General features: G+C 38.1%; 1 protein-coding gene across 2 annotated transcripts; it reads right to left on the bottom strand.

Moving 5' to 3' along the window:
• On the bottom strand, positions 4,052–20,902 carry CETN3 (centrin 3). 2 transcript variants are annotated; one of them, XM_021380832.1, is made up of 5 exons: positions 20,736–20,902; positions 18,536–18,671; positions 16,720–16,834; positions 11,786–11,991; positions 4,052–4,495 (listed from the first exon to the last, which is right to left on the bottom strand). In XM_021380832.1, exons 1-4 carry the CDS (start codon positions 20,879–20,881, stop codon positions 11,789–11,791), a joined length of 600 nt encoding a protein of 199 aa, XP_021236507.1. In that variant the 5' UTR covers positions 20,882–20,902; the 3' UTR covers positions 4,052–4,495; positions 11,786–11,788. The 2 variants fall into 2 exon arrangements, with proteins under 2 accessions (XP_021236507.1, XP_021236506.1); XM_021380831.1 differs by having other exon boundaries at positions 11,800–11,991.

The raw sequence follows: 20,938 nt of genomic DNA, 5'->3' as shown, positions 1-20,938 counted from the left end.
GAATCTTCATACTATTCAATGACAGACAAAATTTAAGCATGTCATCAAGTGACTATCCTTCTCCTCTGATAGCAGACAATGAAAAGACAAAGAACAGGAACATGTACCCTATGATATCCCAAATGAACTACCAAAAAGCACAAGGATAGGTGTGAGTCCCAAAAAACACATCGAGTCAAACACATGTGTTAATTCTAGGGCCAAGCAGACCACAGGACTTAGATTAACACATTGTGGACTCCAGCCTGTAAGTCAGTGATTATCAAAGAAAGCCAACATCAGCAGCAGCACTCACAGTGCACAAAACAGCAAGAAGCACTAGCTCAGTAGTCAGCAGCAGAAAACAAACTTGGTTTTGGAATGAATATAAAAATCACACACAAGGAAATGCAGGGAAACGGCATGGGCAAATGTCATGACAATATCACTAAACATTATGCTGAATATTTCTTTGCTTTTTTTCACTGCACCACTCTGCACCACCCCAGCAATATGAGCTTGCAAGAGCTTCCCTCACTGGCCTGCGCTTACAGACCCGCACTGTTGTTATCTAGCCTGTAACAACTGCTGCCATATGCCATTTTAGTAGGAAAAGGGAAAGCATATTGCAAAAGTTTGGAATAAAACCTCAATCCCAAGGAGAAAATGTGCACTTTACTGAACCAGTTACAAACCAAAAGCAACAACTATCAAGAAATAATTATCAGTCATCTTCAGAGAAGCAGAGCGGTAATATCCCCGTAAAAAAATCATTCAAAAGTCATTCAACAGCCACAGTGGAGCATTAGAAAACTAGAACATTCAAAATAAGAGCAGGCTACTTAGTGAAGAAGTGTTTTATGATGACTGCGAAGAGACCATTTTAAGTTTTCTGTCACTTTCACTGTCCGGTGAAAATGTCCCTAAAATTTTTCCTATAAGAAGTTAAAAGCAAAGCCAGGAAGTACTGAAGAAGACAATATCTGCACTGCTCTTCACAAAGTAAAGAGCAATTCATTCCCAAACACTTTATCTTTGCCTTTGAATATTCCTTTCTTAGGCAAATCTGCTGAGATTGCAAAACCTTTGTTAAAGGTTTGCTTTTGTTTGGTTCTTTAACCGGTAGGTGTAAGAGTTTTTTTGTTGTTTTTTGTTTGTTTAAAAAGAAGCTTTACAATTTGCTTGGCTTTGCTGATGGATTCTAAAGCATTTCACATGACTTGTGAGAAATTTGCTGTATTTACTCTGAAGCAAGACCTTCTCTTGTCTAGCATAGTCTTTCAACACATTTTCCCCTTTTCTTACACTTATCTTGAAATCAGTTTAAAAAAAAGTACGCCTATATTATATGCAACAAATATTTCCTCGTGGGCACCAGTCTTCATACTGCAAATATTCCATGCTACTTACTGGTTGAGCAAGAACGTGCTTATAAAATGAGCTTGCAATATAAAACAGAGGAAGATTTACTCAAACTTTAAGATTGAGACATCAACTGAACATTAATAAGACTGCATTTCCTAGTGAACACTGGAGTCCAACACTCCATTACTCCCACTAATTTCCTATTAATTTTATCCCTACCTTTTCTCCCAATCATATTTTCATCATTCCTTTTGCTAAAATCAAATTGAAAATATTTAAACAAAAAGAACAACTCTTCCTAGCAAAGGCTGTTCTGAAGACTTCTCTCAGAATGATCCAGAATAGGAAACCCAATTAATGATCACATTCCCTACTGGGCTTCAACATGAGGTGTCTATTTATATTACTTGATCAGTGATATGGAGCCACTGCTAGTCATCTTGAGTTGTTCTATCCTTCAGCAGGGGGAATGATTGTTTACGAGGATGGATAGCGATAGGACAAGTGGGAATGATTTTAAACTGAGACAAGGGAAGTTTAGTTTAGATATTAGGAGGACGTTTTTCACTCAGAGGGTGGTGAGGCACTGGAGCAGGTTGCCCAAGGAGGTTGTGGATGTCCCGTCCCTAGAGGTATACAGGGCTGGGCTGGATGTGGCTCTGGGCAGCCTAGTCTAGTGGTTGGTGACCCTGCACACAGCAGGTGGGTTGAAACTAGATGATAACTATGGTCCTTTTCAACCCAGGCCATTCTATGATTCTATGATTCAGTATGAGTGTATTGATATTGAAATTCTACTAGAGAACAGCACAATATTTCATAGATAAGAATTTTATAATATATACTCAAAAAATAATAGGTGTAAGAGATAATTCTTTTTTGCACCTTTGCCTCAAAGCTTGCTGAGGAACACAGATGGACAAGTCCAGACAAGTCCTGGTCAAAGTTGGAAAAATCCTTTGTCTGAAGAATTGCAGGCCAGGGGCAAGGAGAAAGATATAAGTAGCAGCCTAATGGCCAGGAAATGGTCTTTTGTGTGGGCTCATCTCCAGGGAGAAAGCCATCTCAGGGGTGCTACACAATTCTTACCTAAGTGCCCAGGAGCGTCTGCACATGACTCTTACCAAAGTGCCCAGGAATGCAACGTTGGCAGAAGAAGGATAAAAATGGGACCTACAACCAAGAGAGGTGAGGTCTCTGGCATCAGATTCCTCATGACGTGCTACCTTCTGCTGCTGGACTCTCCTGGGCCTGCTACCCGCTTGCTGCCTGTTTCTCCTGGACTCCCTGCTGCCTAGGGACGGCCGCTCTGCCTCTGCCTTCTCCTGTGCTCCTGCCCCTGTATCGGCCTCAGACCATCAGAACGTTGTGCAACAGGATGCTGCTCGATCTTTGGTGGTGACTATCCCCACTTCACGTCATTCTTGCTCTTTCCTATCTTTTCTATCTCTAACTTTCCCCTCCCCATCACCCTAACCCAAAATAATCGCCGGCCTTCCCTTCCCCATCTCCCTGATTGCCTAGGATCTGTAATAAACTGGTCGGACCAACATTTGAACCATTGTTTCTTAATCTCACGTCGGGCATACATATATCAAAGAACATCATCTTGCTCTGACAACTGGAGCGAGACAACAGGGGAAAAAAAACTATTAACTTTGATGACCCTAACCTCTGTCTCCAAAAAACTGCAAGCTCTGTGTTTGTGCGCAGGGCAAACTTGTTCACAACTGCAGGAATACAGAGTTAAAAAATAGCTGGTTATCCAACAAGAAAGTTGAACAAAGGATTAAGCAAAACAATCTTAAATTCTTTGCTAAGTAAGGAGAGAGACATCAATTTAAGAGGCAGATGCTACAGCCAATAGACAGGAAATCTCGAAGATCAACCTGAGAATCCTGGAAGACTCTTGGCAAGCTAGACACACATTCAGTCTTTCTAGCTGCTTCACATCTTCATGGAATCACAGAATCATTTGAGTTGGAAGGCACCATTAAAGGTCATCGAGTCCTACTCCCCTGCAATGAGCAGGGACACCTACAGCTAGAGCAGGGTGCCTATAGCCCCATCCAACCTGAACTTGAATGTCTCCAAGGATGGCACATCCATCACCTCTGGGCACTGTTCCGGTGCCTCACAATAAGGGTAGTGCCTTATTGTAAAAACTTCTTCCTTGTATCCAATCTAAGCCTTCCCTCTTTTAGTTTGAAAACATTTCCCCTTGTCCTATCAAAACAGACCCTGCTACAGTCTGTCTCCATCCTTCTCACTGCCCCCCTTCAGATACCAAAAGGCTGCTCTCAGACTCCCTGGAGCCTCCTCTTCTCCAGGCTGAACAGCCCCAAATTTCTCTTCATTCCATATGATGCTTTTGTCCCAGCCAGATACTGCTGAAAAAGCATCTACTTGTCATAAATTTGCCATTATTTCCACAGCTATCAGAGGTGTACATACTGAAAAAAAGACCGCTAGCTGACACCTGGATGACTGAAGCGTATTTTTGATATAGTTCACCCTAACACAGTTGCCTGCCCTCTACCATTGTACAGAAGTAATAACTAGTAAATTGCAACTTCGATAACATAAATTATCATTCATTTAATGTTGCTCTTCAACTACAACAGAAGTAAAAGCTCATAAAAAGAAAAAACAAACATTTATTTGATGGATTTGAAATCATAGTTCAAATTAAACAAAAAGCCAAGACTTTTCAGTAGCAATAGTAAAGAACATTTTATTAAAATGGAAGGTTGTCAAACTTTATGTATCAAAACTAAGGCTGCAGTTAGTGCTAACTTAAAGCCAACTTCAAAAGGTTCTTATAATACCATTTAATTCAGAAATATTATACAAAGCTATTTTACAAATGAGCACTAAAACACTCTGAAAACTAGCATTACTTGTAAAAACATGATCACTTATTCTAGTGATAAGATTTAATGACATAAAGTTCTGAAGCAGTAGTACATAAGACTTGTGTTTATTTTGGCCCTCTGAGGAAAATAATTTTCTACTTGACTCCATCAAAAATGAACTACAAAATACTCTAATGGTAGATGCCAATGATGTTTCCCTTTTGTGATAAATTCATTTCTTCTCTTCTAATGTTAAATATCTCCAGTCATAATAGCAATGAACTCCTCTTGATTGACTGTAAAATAAAAGACAATTATTAGACAAACAGCAAATACCTATAAACCATAAGAGCAAATAATGTACATATGTGTATTACACTTTTAAATTGAAGGTTAACAACTTTGTATTTATTGGGTCTGACAGACATGAAAATTTGGATTATTCGCTTCTAGAACAGAATTTTCATGGTTTTTTTTTTTTTGGATGTGAAGGGATTAAGTCAGAACGCAATCTTATCTACATGTGATTTTTAAGACAGAATTCAGCTCATAAATAACATTATTATTTCTAACTCTGAAAGTAAAAATATTCTAGAAGTTAAAAATAAATATTAGGAAAGTATTTTAAAATATGACTAAGAAAAAACTTACCACTTTATTTCTAACATCTTTATATGTTAAAATCATAAAAATATATACAGCATATCTTCTCAAGCAACAAAGCTGCAGTTCCACTTATGATCAAATTCTATTTTATTCTTAAAACCATCATTCAGAATTGTGTTCCCATCTTCCCCCCAAAATAAAAAATGACAACAAAATAACTTGAAAAAGTACACATCCACACCATGGTTTTCCTCTCTCCCAAACCTGTAACAGTTGACAAATGAAAAATGAATTTCAAGATAATTTACTAATGATTCTACAAATTAGCGTGAATTAAAATGGACTTTTGACAAGCTTTTCTCCCATCTGAACTTACTTCCTTCTACAGTTATAATTAACAGAAACTCTACACAAACGTACTTGAAGAAATTAAGTCATAATAATAAATTAATTAGCAGTCATTAATTATTTTACTGCACTTATACCTGAGCTATTGACCTTACTCATATGTTAAAAATGAGCCACTGTAAAAGAGTTAACCAGTGAACATGTTCACTCTGCAACTAATTACTGGAGTTGGGAATGAATAGATTAAGCCAGTGACACGGAAAAGAACACACATATGACAAACTGTCCTTGACAATTATCTGCCTCAGACAATGTGCCCAAGTTATTCCAGAACAAAGCATTGCGAAGGAGGAGTTATATCTACAGCCAGAAGAAAGCTAAACAAATTTATGTTAGAAACATTTTAAAAAAATAAACTTAAATCTGCCATCTTGCAACACATTTAAAAACAACATGAAACAATCTATCTTAGGACTATAAACTCTAAAATGTCAGCCAATCATACAGATACACCACGTTGTATTACACAGAAGCACTATGTTCTCTGTATGACTTAAAAAGCATTATCATGGTTTTATCTCATTCGTATTTTCAAGTAAATCCATGCATTTCTACACTTGTTGAATTTTTCATGTTTTGATTTCAGATAATTACAACATGGCTGTAAATTCTCCTTTATGTACTGATATGTCTTTTCCACTTTAATTATTCTTCAATGCATTTTTGTTCATATAATGTAGTGGCTAGCAATAACCTCACATAAACTATCAAAATTATGATGAAGATTAGTAGTGAAAGATAGATATTGAGATGGTGTGAAAGACGTAAGAAACAGTTCTAGCAACTCAGAATGGAAACATGTTTTAGAGCACTGGCCAAAACAAATAAGAATAGGGATAAGAGGTCAGAATAGATGATTACAAAAAATATACAGGATACTTCTGTGCATTAATATTTACCCATTTATTTCTAGGAAGTGAAGGTTGAAGGGTGCAGTGAGGAGCAAAATAGATTTCAGAAAATAAAACAGATGGGTTTGGGCCTATTTTGGCTCTATTTTAATGCTTTACATTCAAGGGTAGTTCAATTCGTGGTCAGTTACCACAAAAGTATGAAGTTTATTTTCCAGAGTTCAGAATTATCAATTAAAGCTTTACTGCATATAAAACAATTGCTGTTTGATGTAGTTATATTGGTCAAGAAGCATAATACTGCAACCTATTTTCACTTGTTGAGGTTGTAAGATTGTTTTAAGCGATATATAAAAGTGTAAATGGAAAAAGATTACACCTCAAAGTCAATTAGTTGCTTTCAAAAATACTTACAGATGATCTTATTTAAGATAATTTTTATTTTAACTGTTTACTTGAAGAAGAGAACAATAGTCTCTGTGTATATGACCTTTCCAAATAGCAGTTATCTGGAGGATATATTTGGAGTCCAAAGTAGCTTTTCAGTAAGCCACATTAAACACAAATTCAGAGATGAAACTTAATCAGTGTTGTTGTAAGAAAAGAAATTAGATGGAGCCACACGTATCTGGCAAGACAAGTAAGTGACCACAGAAATCGAGCTTTGTCCTAAAACATAACAATTACAGTATGGCTCAAGTGTCTGCTAAAGGTACTAAGATTTTGAAGATGAAAGCATCACTTTCCTTAGACAGTGATACAACTTATTCATTTTATGACACATGACTAAAACATAAATCAGTCTTGAGGTTTCATGTGGTTTGATTCATGAAAGAAACAGGACTAAAATGATACTGGGATTGCTTCTTCTTCCCCCCCAGTCACAGTACACATAATTGGTGCTTAAAAATAAGCTGGAACAGAAAAACAGTGTTAACTGTTTTTGTATGTACATGACATACAAACACTACAGTCGGAAAGGATATTTCAGCTTTATGCCATCATGTACAAACAAAACTTTGTATGTGCTATGGTCTGACTTACTAAACTCAACAACTTAATGGTATAAGAGTGCTGATAATGCAAAGTCACTGTCTACTCTAAAAGCAATCAAAACATCAGTGAAGAGGGACAATTTGTTTGTTTGGACTACCTTACTTCATTTTACACCAGTTCTCTTCTACTGTTGCTTTTGAAGGCTATTCTCTAGTATGAAGTGAATCTTACTCAAGGCTCCGAATTAAATGGCTTGAATACACTTAGAGGAAATGCAAAGTAAATAAATATGTATCTTTGCTGGCATTCAACAAGGAGTAAGTTCAGAATTTCTTCTAATTCAACAAGCAATTTCAGTAAACATGCTAAATCTATTAAAGATAACTAATGCGTTATTCCATGTTGATAAATTAGTTCTGCTTATAAACTTTGCATACCATTAGATTTACTGAACACTAATAAAAAAATAATGCCCCAACCCCTAACTCAAAGCAGAGTAGCTAAATCATGCTGTTCAGGCCTTTGCCTCATTAAGCTGTGAAACATCTCCAGGATTCCTACGCTTACCTGCCCTCACGGTCTGAAAAAAAAAAAATAATCACAGCTTCCTTTCACCTTCTCAGAACCCATAAAACCCTTAAGTGATTTTTTTTTTCAACGAGTCCTTCCCCTAAACAATCAAGTGCAGGAGACCACTGCCCAGGACATACAGTAGCCCCATCAGCCCAAATGGTCACTGAGCATGATACAAATGTTCTCCTTTGAAGGCAAGCCTGCAGGCACATCAGCAACTCAGCTTGGCAGACCAATATGAAGAACCAAATGAATGTCAAAGTAGTTTATTTCTATGTTACTGCTTCAGGACATTACCAACCAGAGGGCAAATTTCAGACACAAAATGGGAGATGAGGCAAAAAGTTGGAACTACATATTACAATATTTTTACCTTTTCAGCCAGAAGTCTGCAAGAAGGACAGTAAGTAATAAACTTTAAGAAAAATTGCCAAAATAGAAGGCCAATGTATTTTGTTGTATATACAAATGGAAGTAGTGGATTATAATTTTAACCATAATACATGGATTTGAAAAGATTTTTTCATAGTTATCAAACAGGCCTGCTATTTGGAATATATGCTTGACTCTCTGCATGAAAGATCAGCTTGATTTACTGTACCATCAAGAGCTGCAATGAGCAGTCAGACCCAAACTAATATCAACTAGACGGAATTACCAATATATACAATCATTACCTCTTGATTGTATTTTCACCTCACAAAGGCAAAAATCTGCTATGATTTTTGGAATCGATTGTTTCTGCCTCAAGATTAGGGAAACACTGTGTTACGAGAGTGGCTGAACAACTCAAATAGAAATAGGAAACACATTTCCACAATGTACTGAGGGCATTGTTTTTTTCCTGCTACATTTAAAAATGTTGGATCAGTAAGTTGGAGCGTCTTTAATGTGTTGTCCAGTTACATGATGGACTACTGAAAAATACAGAAGGAAAATTTAAAAAATCAAAGAGAAGTAATATTTTCTCTGCTAAAGTACAGTGCTAACTGTGCTACCTCCTCAACAAGGAACAAAGTAAATAAATGAAACCAAAAGAATTAGGTATGCTTGCAGTATTCATACTAATCCATCTCCTTCTGACAAAATTTCTACCCAGCTCTTCCTCATATAATTTCTAAAGACTATTCCAGAAATATTATATAGCCAGTTTCAATACTACACACACATCAAAACGGGAAGCCAAATAAATTTTCAAAGAACCACAAATGCAAACATCCTCAGCAAAACATTCCCTGATTGAAAACACATTTGTTCCATAATGTTGCAAAGAGGAAATACAATATTACAGAGGTAAACAGATTTTGTAACATTCAAACAAAGTGCAAAGAGAAATGTGGAAACAATCCCCAGGAGCCCAGGCAGTCCTTCCCAGACTCAGGATCTGTTCACAAGTTATGTACAACGTGCAGGTACAACGGCAGCAATGAGTGCCTTTCCTAATGTCAAACATCTCTTATTTTTGTGATATATATCATTATAAAGTATTATTGCAGTTAAAATAAATAAAACATTGACTTGAAGAGTTAGGGAACTCTCCAAGAGTTAACAAGTGAGTTAATTTAGTGGAGTTTTCCCTCCATCCCTAATTCTTTGCCAGAAGCTAAAACCTGAAACTGGATTATGTTTACTGTAGATGTACCCACACAAGACGAAAAAGTGAATGAACTGACAGCATGGAATTTCTAAAAACAGTCATACTCCTAGACAGATGTTACTCAGAAGATCAGCAGTACAAAAATATGATTGACCTTCTTAAGGCAGATGCTAATGTCAAAAATATTTTTACAGAAAGTTCAGAAAAGTGTACCAGTAGATCCACTAGAAAGACTAGGGTTCAAGTAGCCTGAATATCATGTTACAGACCTTATTTTACTAGGAAAAACAACATAAAATCTTTGAAATATAATTAGAATGTTTAATCACAAGCAGTATTATTCCTATTCTTAAAGTATCAGAAGTATCAGTTAAAAATACTACCAACTAATACTTACAGACTTTTTTCCCTCGGCAGCAAACAAAGGAGAATTAGATGAGAGCAAGACTTTGTTACACAACCCAGATGTTTGAAACTACATGGAACAACGACTCAGAAGGTTGTTTATTTTTTGAGAATGAATCTTAAAAGCTAGAAACAGTATCAGTTTTCTTTAAAGGACAGATAACAGAACCATAAGGATCAACAGCACCATGTATAAACATTATGCTGCCAATCTTCCACATTCAATCTTGTTCCAGACTACTCTAAAAAAGAAAATTAATGAATGAATATGGAAAATGAACTAAGTAAACTCAGAAATGTCATACTGACCCCAAAATAACTGCAATCTTCCTGAAAGGAGCTAAAAGTTTATGCTGATTTCTCCTGGTCAAACAGTGGTATGACCAAAACCATTCCTAATTATCATTCTGACATCTCAGTTGGCAGCTCCAGAAGAGTAACAAAGAACAAAACATGCTTGTGGCTGATGTTTTCTACTTGCTCTCATCTCTGTAGCTACCCTTTCAAATTAAAGTAAAATGAGTCTTTAATACAAATAAGTAAAAAGGTAAAATTAGCAATGCAATCAGAACTACTCCTTTTAAAAGCAAAACAAGCATAAAATAAAGCTGTCTACCTAGACTATTTGTTGTACTCTTAGCTGTATAGCTACTGAAGTGGATACCAATGCAATAAATGTGTGGAAGGACACGTGTGGGACATACAGGAACACCAGAATTATGCAGGATCTACTAAGGAAACATGGCCTTGGGAAACAAAGTGAGATCAGGAGATAGTATCTTCCAAACAAAAGAAAGACAAGTCTTCTCAACAGTGTACAGACTTTCATAAAAAACAGTGTCAACATTGACACTCTAGTAGCAATAAAAGCACAGAGCTTTTACTGCTTTTGCCTTTAGGCTCCCTATTTACACCATTAAAATTAAACAAAAAGGTTGCATTTTAACAGCACTGACTATGCTTAGAAGTCCTGTTCTTTGTCTTGGGGAAAAAAAAAAAAAAAAAAAAAAAAAAAAAAAAAAAAGGAGCTTGTTTTTTTTCAATATTTGAGTAACTGCAAACAAGTACAGGTCAACAATTAACAAGCTTGCAGTTGTATAATCAAGTGTGAAATAACATCTATCACAAGCAGCACAGACTGAAATATCTGTCACAAGACTGAAAAAAAGGCAGGTGCTGTGGGATTTTTTTTTTTTCCTCTAACAGAGTTTTGACTCCGATAGATCTTGCTGACAAATAGAAATGTTTTGCTACTGAAAAAATCGATGAACGACTTCTGAAATCTCAGATGAGAGTCATTATCCTGAAAGAAAAACTCACATAGGTTTCTATGACTCAGAAATGCAGAGTATATGCAGATTGTCTTAAGTGAGCGGCTCCTGAAATCCAGGTATTAAGGTTTCTGGTGTAAATATAAAGATTTAAGTTAATGGGGGAAATAAGAGAGTTGAAAAACAATCAAACAAACAACAACTCAAAGTTCCAGTGCTTAATAAGCACAGATTTGAACAGGCTTTGTTACTTAATTCTTTATCTAGCCAATAAAGCCCTTCTGCAGCTCACTCTGTATGGACCTTGTCTCCTCAGCGGCATTTCTCACATGATGGCCTTCAGCTCTCCTAAGTACAGATGCATGTTAGTTATCCCAGCTGATCCTGCTTGGACCCAGGGTTAAGTTCAGCATGATTTAGTAGCACAACTCTTTGTATCTGACTAACAAGCTGAAATCACAACAGTGACACATCGCTGCATAAGAAATATTGGACTAGATGATCAAAAGAGTTTCTTCTGGCCTTTTAATCTTTTTACTGATTCATACAGACATAAAAGTTTAATGTAGCACACAGACTCTTCCATGAACCACTCAATTATTGGCATTTTCAGCTGAACTTTAAACAAACTTTTAATAGATATGGGTTGATTAAGCCTTAGTGAGAGTGAGAAATCAATTTCATTTTTAGACTCCATTATGCATTTTCAGGACTATTATCTATTAAAAACTATTTTCATTATATGTAAGCTAAGTTAAGTTTGAGCTGAAAGATATCTGGAAAGAAAACAAAGAGAACACTTGTAAATTTCAGGCACTTTCCAGATAAAGCTACATTAAAACAGGGAGAAAATTAAGAACGGACTACATGGGATTTTACCTCTTAAGACTTACTTTCTCCATCTCCATCCTTATCAAATTCTTCAATCATAGCCCTCAGTTCTTCATCAGACATATTTTCACCCAGTTCTCTAGCAACCCGACGCAGGTTTCTCAGGCTTATTTTACCAGAGTCGTCATCATCAAACAATTTGAATGCCTTGAGTATTTCTTCTTGTGGGTCTCTGTCTAATATCCAGTCTGTCACTGCAAGGATTCTGAAGTTAGACTAAAAAATTCTGAAGGGTAAACTCAGAATGACAGAGTGATTGAGATAATAGAAAGAATGTGTATTTCAGATTTCATCTATTCTTTCATTCTTAACCTATTTCAATTCACAATATGCATGCATACTTGTTTGGCTGCTATCTGGCCTTTTTCTACTCTCTTTTCAAAGCTGAGTTATTCTTTGGCATATATCAGGTACAATGGAAAAGCTACATGGCAATTTAGACACAATCATGCTTTCAACAGACTTTTCTATACAAACTGAAAGTATACACACACCTGTTCTGTTCAAAGAATGCACTTCAGAAAAAAAATACATCAGCTCTAACAGACCCAGACACTTGAATTTGTTGATTTTAAATGCTATGATCTGGATAGAATTTTGACTTGCAGAGAACACTGAAACAACACTAAGTAATTAAGAACATTCACATGGAACTTCTCTTTTAGATACAAAATTGCACTAACAAAAAAACAACAAAACCAAAGTCTGAGGTTTACGAAAATGACACTACTATACACTGCAAAATGTTAATTCTGAAAGGATTAGTTATTCTGGGATACTCCTTTTATTGCATCCATTTGTTAGTTGCTGTAATAGAAAAGACAGACAAACTACAAAAACATTTTTTCAGTAATTAATTCAGACACTTCCGGAATCAGATGCAAATATCTTCACATCTATGTACCTGCTAGTCTCATATTACAGGACGTGCTAATTATGACTTTCATCAAAGCATTAAAAACACATCACCCTTGTTTGTGCAAAGACAAACACTTTACATCTTCTACTGTTTGCAGGTGGAATGCCTCCTCCAGCTTAGTGAACTTGAAAGCAAATATCAGATCCAAGCTCATGTAAGCTCAGTACAGCAATAAGGGTTTTTTTGCCTTCACATTTATGTATATTTATGTAATTTTTTATATATAATGTAGACTGAAATACATACAAAAATCACTCATATTTATATTTAAATATTTTCACTGAAAACAACTATGATGCATGACAGTAGAAAATCATCCGAGAAACTCTACTTTTATGGCAGAAAAGCAACTGCAACATCATCTAACAAAAAACCATGGAGTCTAAGTAGCGTAGTTAAAATGACTGTACAAAACAGGACAAGATACAACTGTACATATTTTAGATGGTCAGTTCCAACATTTAAACCACAGATAATTATGCAAAACTGATGGCTAAACAATTGTTTAACTACATTCAGCCAGCTCATCATAATTGTTTCTATAACCTATTTTCTCTAACTGTCTAATCTTTCTGCTACAAGCTGTCTAAGTTTAATTCTGTGTCAAGGACATACTTGTCACAGCCACACTCAAACCTGATTCAAAGTTTTTGGATTGATTCAGTTGCCTTCTCACCATTAGTTGTGCTTTCTACATGAATCTTCCTAGCTTCCCTCAGCATTTATTGACTGTCTATATTGATAACTAGAATATAAAAAGCCGAGTCAGGACACTGAACTTCAGCAGAGTGAAATCTTCAGCTGTTTTAGGCATTATTGGATGAATTCCCTGGGAAACATCCTTAGGGACATAGGAATGGAGAAGAGATGGAAGTTCTTCAAGGACGTCTTTCAGAGAGAAAAAGGGCTCTCCATCCCCCAGCATAAGAAATCAAGCAGAGGAGGCAGGAAATCAACATGGCTGAGCAAGTACTTGCTGGTCAAACTCAGGGATAAGAAGGAAATGTACGGGCAGTGGAAGTAGGGATGGATGGCCTGGGAAGAATAAAGGGATGCAGTCCAGACATGGGGAGATAGGATCAGGAAAGCCAAGGCACAGATGAAACTGAACTTGGAAAAGGATGTGAAAAATTACGAGAATCCTTAGATACATCAGCCAGAAGACAAAGGCCAAGGAGGGCGTACCCCTCTGATAAATGAAAAGGAAGAACTGGCTTCAGCAGACTTGGAGAAGCCTGAAGTACTCAGTGAGTTCTTTTGCCTCACTTTCCGTTGGCAGTCAGGCTTCCCACACCTCTCATGTCCCTGAACCTCTAGGCAGGGGTCAGAGGAGCGAAATCTGCTCCCGCTGTAAGAGCAGAGCAAGTCTGAAACCAGCTTGTGAGGCAGAATGAGTACACGTCTATGGGGCAGAACAAAATTCATCCCAGGATCCTGAAGGGATCTACTACTGGCTGTAGTTGCCAAGTCTCTCTCAATCAGATTTGAAATGTCATGGCTGCCAGGAAAAGACCCTGTTGACTGGAAAAATGGAAACATCACTCTCATTTTTAAGAAAGGGAGAAAGGAAGACTCAAGGTACTACAGGCTGTTGAGCCTCACCTCTGTTCTTAGAAAGATTACGGAAACTCCTGAAAGAGACATTAAGGCACATGAGAGACAAGTAGGTGATCCAAGACAGCCAGTACTGCTTAACCAAGGGCAGATTGCGCTTGACCAATTCTGGTGGCCTTCTAGGATGGAGTGACAGCATAGTGAACAAAGGCAGAGGAAACAATGTTGTCTACTTGGACTTCTGCAAGACCTTTGATAAGGTCCCACTTCATATTCTTATCTCTAAAGTGGAAAAATATGGATATGAAGGGTGGCCTATTCAGTGGGTATGGAATTGGTTGGACGGTCACAGCCAGAGCTTTGCGGTCAATGTCTCCCTGTCCAAGTGAGAGACTGGTCACAAGTGGTGTTCCCCAGGGGTCCGCCTTGGTACCAGTACTCTTCAACATCTTTATCAATGGCATAGACAGTGGGATCAAGTATACATTCAGCAAGTTTGCAGATGACACCAAGCTGAGTGGTACAGCTGACACAAGAGAAGGAAGGGATGCCATCCAGAGGGACCTGTACACACTTGAAGAGCAGGCCCATGTAAGCCTAATGAGGTTCAGAAAGGCCAAGAGCAAGGTGCTATACTTGAGTTAGGGTAATCTGAGATACACGCACAGACTTGGAGAAGAACTCATTAAGAGCAGCCCTGCCAAGAAGGACTTCAGGGTCCTGGTGGACAAAATGCTGGACATGAGCCAACAGCGTGTGCTTGCAGCCTGAAAAGTCAACTGCATCCTGGGCTGTGACAAAAGAGGAATGGTCTACAGGGAGAGGGAGGTGACTGTCCCCCTCTACTCTGCTCTTAAAAGGTCCCATCCAGACTACTGCATCCAGGCCTAGGGCCCCCAGCAAAAGAAAGGTGCAGAGCTGTTGCAGCAGGCCCAGAGGAGGGCCACAAAGACAGTCAAAGGGCTGGAACACCCCTCTTATGAGTTTGAGGGAGCTGAGCTTGTTCAACTTGGAGAAGAAAAGGCTCCAAGGAAACCTCACTGCAGCCTTCCAGTACTTGAGGAGAGCTTACAGGCAGCAGGGGTCTGACTTTTTATAGTCTGATAGTGATGGGACAAATGGGAACAGTTTTAAGCTAAGAGAGGAAAAATTAAGGTTAGATGTTGGAAGAAATTCTTTACTGAGAGGGTGATGAGGCCCAGAGAACCTGTGGATGCCCCATGCCTGGAGGTGTTCAAGGTCAGTTTGGATGGGCCCTGGGCAGCCTGATCACTTGGCTGGCAACCCTGCCCACAGCAGTGAGTTGGAACTTGATGACCTTTAAGGTTCCTTCCAACCTATGTCAAACATCAGAAATTTAAAAAGACTTGCACAGTAATCATACTACATTCCGTCGTTATAGCATAATAATATGATACATTATACTAAATCAATACTCTTTTCTTCTTCCAGTTTTTCTTTTTAAATCAAGACTGATCAATTTTATTCACGCACAGGCTTCTTCTTCGATTCTCTCCTAACTCATAACTTATTCTAGCTTGAATAACAACTAAGAAAAAAAATTATTACCCATCATTAACAACACATTTTCTCCATTCCTAACCTGATAAATTTCTAAAGTTTGCCAAAATTTAAACCAATAATAGATTCATCATTGCTAAGCAGATTGTTATTCATAGCTAGAAGTAAATACATACATATTACACTGCTTTATTCAGAAACTTTAGATAACTTAACACCTTGAACACACAAAATAGAGATATAAAATCATAATATACATGGAGGAATCTCAGTTTATATTTTTTTGCAAATACAAATTGTATGCAAAAGTAAAAATAATGTGCAACAATCAAAAAATCCTCAGACACTAAATCCCCAGTTTTTTAAAATCGTTCCACATCCAAAGCATGTAAAAGTCTGCAAAATACAAAATCTTTAGATTAAAGAAACAGCCTAATGAAATTCACTGTTTTTATCAGCAGTTGAAAATCCTTGATGTACAATGTTTAACATCTGCTTCAGTTTCTCTCATCTTTGTAAGATTAAAGAAAAGTCTGTATTCAGTTTACAGTTTGTCAGTCTATACAATCCTTCCTAAGAAATTCAGTGCCAACCATGTTTTCCACAGCAGGAAGGAGAACTACTTTTTCTTCTAAAAAAAAAGATATCAATAAACACAAGAATATCTATATTTCAAGTTAGCGCTTATTCCTTTGTAGAAATTTGTTTCCTTTTATACTGCTGCAATCTTTCAACTCCACGTACATAAAAAGAATTATTTTCCTCCACTGTTCATGTTTATAAAGAAAAATATCACATTAAATCTCCCACTTCTCTTTCTTAATAGAACTAGGTAACTAAAAAAGCACACAAAGTACTCCTGGTCAAACTACAGTCAGCTAAGTTTCTCCAAAGGTAGATTTCTACAGGTATAAAATCATATACATACCAACTTCATTAAAATCTTCAAAGGTGATCTTGCCTGTTGCTTCTCGATCATAATCTTTAAGTATTTTCAGTACATCAGCTTTTTTCACATCAAAACCCAAGGCTCTCATTGCCACCTTTTGGAATAACATGGAAGTGCAATCATATATGAATATTAAAATAGAGATTTAAGAGAGATTTCTTCTTATTTTTAATAAGAACATGACTGCCTAGGACAGACTGTGCACATCATTGGGATAGCAACAGTAATAAAAAAATATAAAATACCAAAAATGCTTTGTATAAAAAAAAATGAAATCACCTAAAACTGGTATTAATAAATAGAACATCGAATTTCAGTGAAAAAAAGAGCCTTCAGGTTTTCAACAATTTTAAAGAGTGTATCGTATGTTTTTTAGAAGTAGATTTTTCTTCTAATTTTCAAAACCATTTTGAATACTGTCACTTTTTCAAAGATCACATTGAAAATTATTCTTTAAATTACTCATAGTAAACATTTGACAGGTCATCTTTCAAGTGATTCAATTTACCACTTTTCCACTTATACCACTATAACTACATAAATCAGTAACTCCATTTTTTCCATTAGATTAGAAATTAATGCTTAGTTTCCACATTTCAAGAGATGGCCGTTTCTCAGCACATGCTACTTTGATTGCATTCAAATAGATGAACTTACACTAAACTACAAATAGAAAGCCCAAAGCCTACTCAGCTTAGCCATTTCAAAACTACTCTACAGGCTGATGTTGCAGAGGAGGAGATATTTCTTTACTCTATACATTTCAGTTCTTCCACTGTGTTATTTTCAGTGCCATATTTAATTAGACTAGTAATAAATGACTTTGCCATCATGTCAGCTGAGAATGTGAAGCACACCCGAACTGGACAAACTGTATGAACAGTCCGCATTAGTACCCCTCTCATTACGGCTTCCAGCAGAGGCAAAATAGCCAAAATATGAACAAAGAAGAGGGAATCACTACACTCATGACATTCCTTTAACAATAATTAAAGTAAAACAAAAAACTTTCTTCTTTTCTTCAGTTACAGGATAGAACAAGAAACAAATCAGTTGGATTACATATCCCTTTCCAAAAGTATCTTACTCAATACATTATAGGAATGTCGGCCTCTCTACAAGACAGCATTTGTCCTTGATGAAGTATAATTTGAATAGAAATTTATGAGACATTTAAAGAGACTTTCATAAACTAATGTAACGCTTCCATAGACTGCCAGATAGGAGCACTCACTAGGAGAGGCTGCCATCCTAATCTCCATTTGCTGATAGATGTTAACAGGAGAGGCCATCACTGGCCAAGGAAACTACAGAGCCTCCCATAAATACAGCAAACATCATCACTGCTACCATACACAGACTCCCTGATGAAAAAATGCAAGTGGGTAAGCTCCGGCTTCTGGTCACGTTTTATAAACTTGACTTATATCTTTTATCTAAGTATTTGAGACATGTGGATTTTAACACCTGCAGGTTTTAGATTGTACAGCGTCTTTAGAAGAGCCAAACAGAGCTTTTCTGACTTACTCATCTGCCCAAGTTAAACCCTAGGGAGCAGTAAGATCTGTTACACAGTATGCTACAGCAATTCTGTTATCATTAAGTGTAAGATGTAGGGACAAAAGCTCAGTCTTACATCAATGCATATCAGCAATTTTTCAAATAACCCCACTTCAGCCTCGCAGGAGATCTTGACCATGAAGTATTTCTAAAGATAGAGCTGATTACTTAAAAACTCACTTAGATGTATATTACCTGCCCTAAGGATATTTAAATGATAAATAAATAAAAATACCTTCAACTCATGGTAATTTATTGCTCTATCTTTGTCTGTATCAAACAACTCAAAGGCATCTTTAATTTCTTGTTTCTGTTCCTCAGTCAGTTCTCTTCTCTTCTTCTTTTTAGTTTTGTCTACTGAAAGCTCACTCCTATACGACAAGAGGGAAATTCAATACAACTGATTAATACTGGAAAGATACCACTGTAGTGAACATTTTCCCACCAATAAGAAACTCATTATAATTGCACAGTTCATTGCCATCCCCACTCAACTTCTTCCCAACTTGATCTCTTAATTTGAAGTAATACTTGAAACAGACAATTCCTTTGCACAGGTTGAATGGCTCCTCTACTCAGCAGAGGTGATTTGGTTAATGAAAAATCAATAAAAATAGAAAAAGCTATCAGTTAAAAAGAATACTTGAGGTTGCAGTTACAAGATGGATTAGCAGTTGAGATGGTACAACTCCTGAAAACACATTATTACTAAACAGTAGCTAAACAAGAAAGTTTTAGGAGACAGAGCTAGAGCTTTAATTGGGCATGTAGCCGGGTTGTCCAGCTGCTGAAGTGAGTGTTAAGTGCCATAAATCTTTGGATTTTTTGCCAGTAACTGTCAACAGATACTTGGTATCTACGGATTTTTAAAAATGTTACCACATACATAATGAACCAGAGACTTCTTTGCTCTGTTTCTCATGCATACAAAAGGGTCAAGTCCCCTAAATCAGCAAACACTGCTCAAAGACAACCCTCTTCTCCCTTGCTGGTTTAGCAATAACTAAAAGAAATAAGTAGCAGAAAATACATGACTCAGGCACTGGGAACAGTTGGAAAAAAAATGAAGACGACACAAACAAAGGAAACTTAGACCAAGCTAGAAAATCGTGCTTTAATTGTATTATTTGCAGAGCAACTGCTCTTTATACAGTGTAAATGCTTGAAAGATGTCCATTTCAGATGAAGTTTTTTAAGAAAAGTAGTGTATTCAAGGTAACAAGCGATACCAACTAAGACTTTTTAAGAAAGCGTAAAGCACACTCCTGGAATTTACAGACATAAAGGTCAGCAGTATCAGCAGCACAGCAAACTGTTGTAGCAATGAGCACAGCTAACTGTGGAGCTAGCTCCTTCCATTCTGCAGCCATTTGGCTGCACCCGGACTGCACCCGAAGTACTGCATTGCATTGGGGTGCCCTAGTACAACAGATGCAGAGAAGATGGCTAAAGTAAGGAGGACTGCAATGAATGCCTAGGTGGCTGCAGCACCTCATTCAGAAGGAGCTGGGTTTGTTTTATTTCTGCGCTGGCAGAAGAAACTCAGGGGGAAGGGCTAAGGCATGGGACTGAAGTGTTGTCTTTCACTGTCTAGAGGATTAGACAGAGCAGACAGGCTCCCATGAGAGGTGCACAGCAACAAGAGTCAACTACAGAGGAGAACGTGGAAGCAGACCTAGGAGAAAGCACTGTCACAGTGCAAGTGACTATGCAGGGGAATAGCTGCACCAGGAGACTAAAGTATCTCTGCTGTTAGGAACGCTGGAAAAGGCCCTCAGAACCTCGTACTGCTGGGAGCCTGACCTGCTCTGAGCAGAGAGCTGGATGAGAAGACTCCCAGAAGATCTTCCAAACTTAGACTGCTGTGCAATTCAATATGCCCTCAGGAAGCCCTCTACATTCGTTTACCTGCAGCAGTGACAAAATGCATGCAGTACTACTTACTGTACAATGCACAAAAGTTACTGATGCATGAACAGAGCACTGCTTTCCAAAAGGACTTATTCTCCACACCCCGGAGCTAGCTGCTTTTTCTTCCCCCTCACTTTAGAAGATTAACTAATTCCAATTGACACCGGAGATTAACCACGCAGCTGAGATTTAGTTGTCACCAACCAATGAAAGCCACCGGGCAGGCTCCAAAAATGGACACGAGAAGCGCAGGCTGGCTCTGCCTGACGCGCAAGGCCAAGCGGAGGCGGCGAACCTCACCGGGCCGCTGAGGGCTGCCGCTCCGGGAAGGCCCCATACGACCGCGCCTGGCGAGCAGCCGGGATGCGGACAGCCGAGAGCAATCCACTTACAGCTCTGCACACAGATTAACGCTGACACAAACACGGCAGTGGCGAGGCCCGGCCGCCCCGCAGGAGCGCCACTTGCCCGCCACTGCAGCCCCGCAGCCCGGTCCCAGCCGCTCCCGCCCGTCCCACGCGTACCTCACGGACAGGCTCATACTACCGCCAAGGCCGGACCGCGCCGCGCTGCCTTCCCCGTGGAAACGCCAACCCGCGCCCTCCTCGCCGCATCGCACCGACCGATTCGCTACCAGCCGGAGCTGCTCCCGCCCACTCGGAACGTTCATCGGCTACTGCGCTGCCACTCAAGCAGGAGTGAGAGTTCCTTGCGGGTCAGCAGAAGG

Source organism: Numida meleagris, chromosome Z (assembly GCF_002078875.1).
Source record: "Numida meleagris isolate 19003 breed g44 Domestic line chromosome Z, NumMel1.0, whole genome shotgun sequence".
NCBI classification, from domain to species: Eukaryota; Metazoa; Chordata; class Aves; order Galliformes; family Numididae; genus Numida; species Numida meleagris.
This window is presented reverse-complemented; position numbering and strand designations above follow the sequence as displayed.

Excerpts from the sequence above, each read along its gene's own strand:
- CETN3 (XM_021380831.1), bottom strand. The coding sequence starts at position 20,881 with ATGAACGTTCCGAGTGGGCGGGAGCAGCTCCGGCTGGTAGCGAATCGG. Across the intron at positions 11,992-16,719 it reads TGAAGATTTTAATGAAGTTG|TGACAGACTGGATATTAGAC; the intron begins GTATGTATATGA and ends GAATCCTTGCAG. Across the intron at positions 4,496-11,799 it reads TAAGGATGGAGATGGAGAAA|TCAATCAAGAGGAGTTCATT; the intron begins GTAAGTCTTAAG and ends TTTATTTTACAG.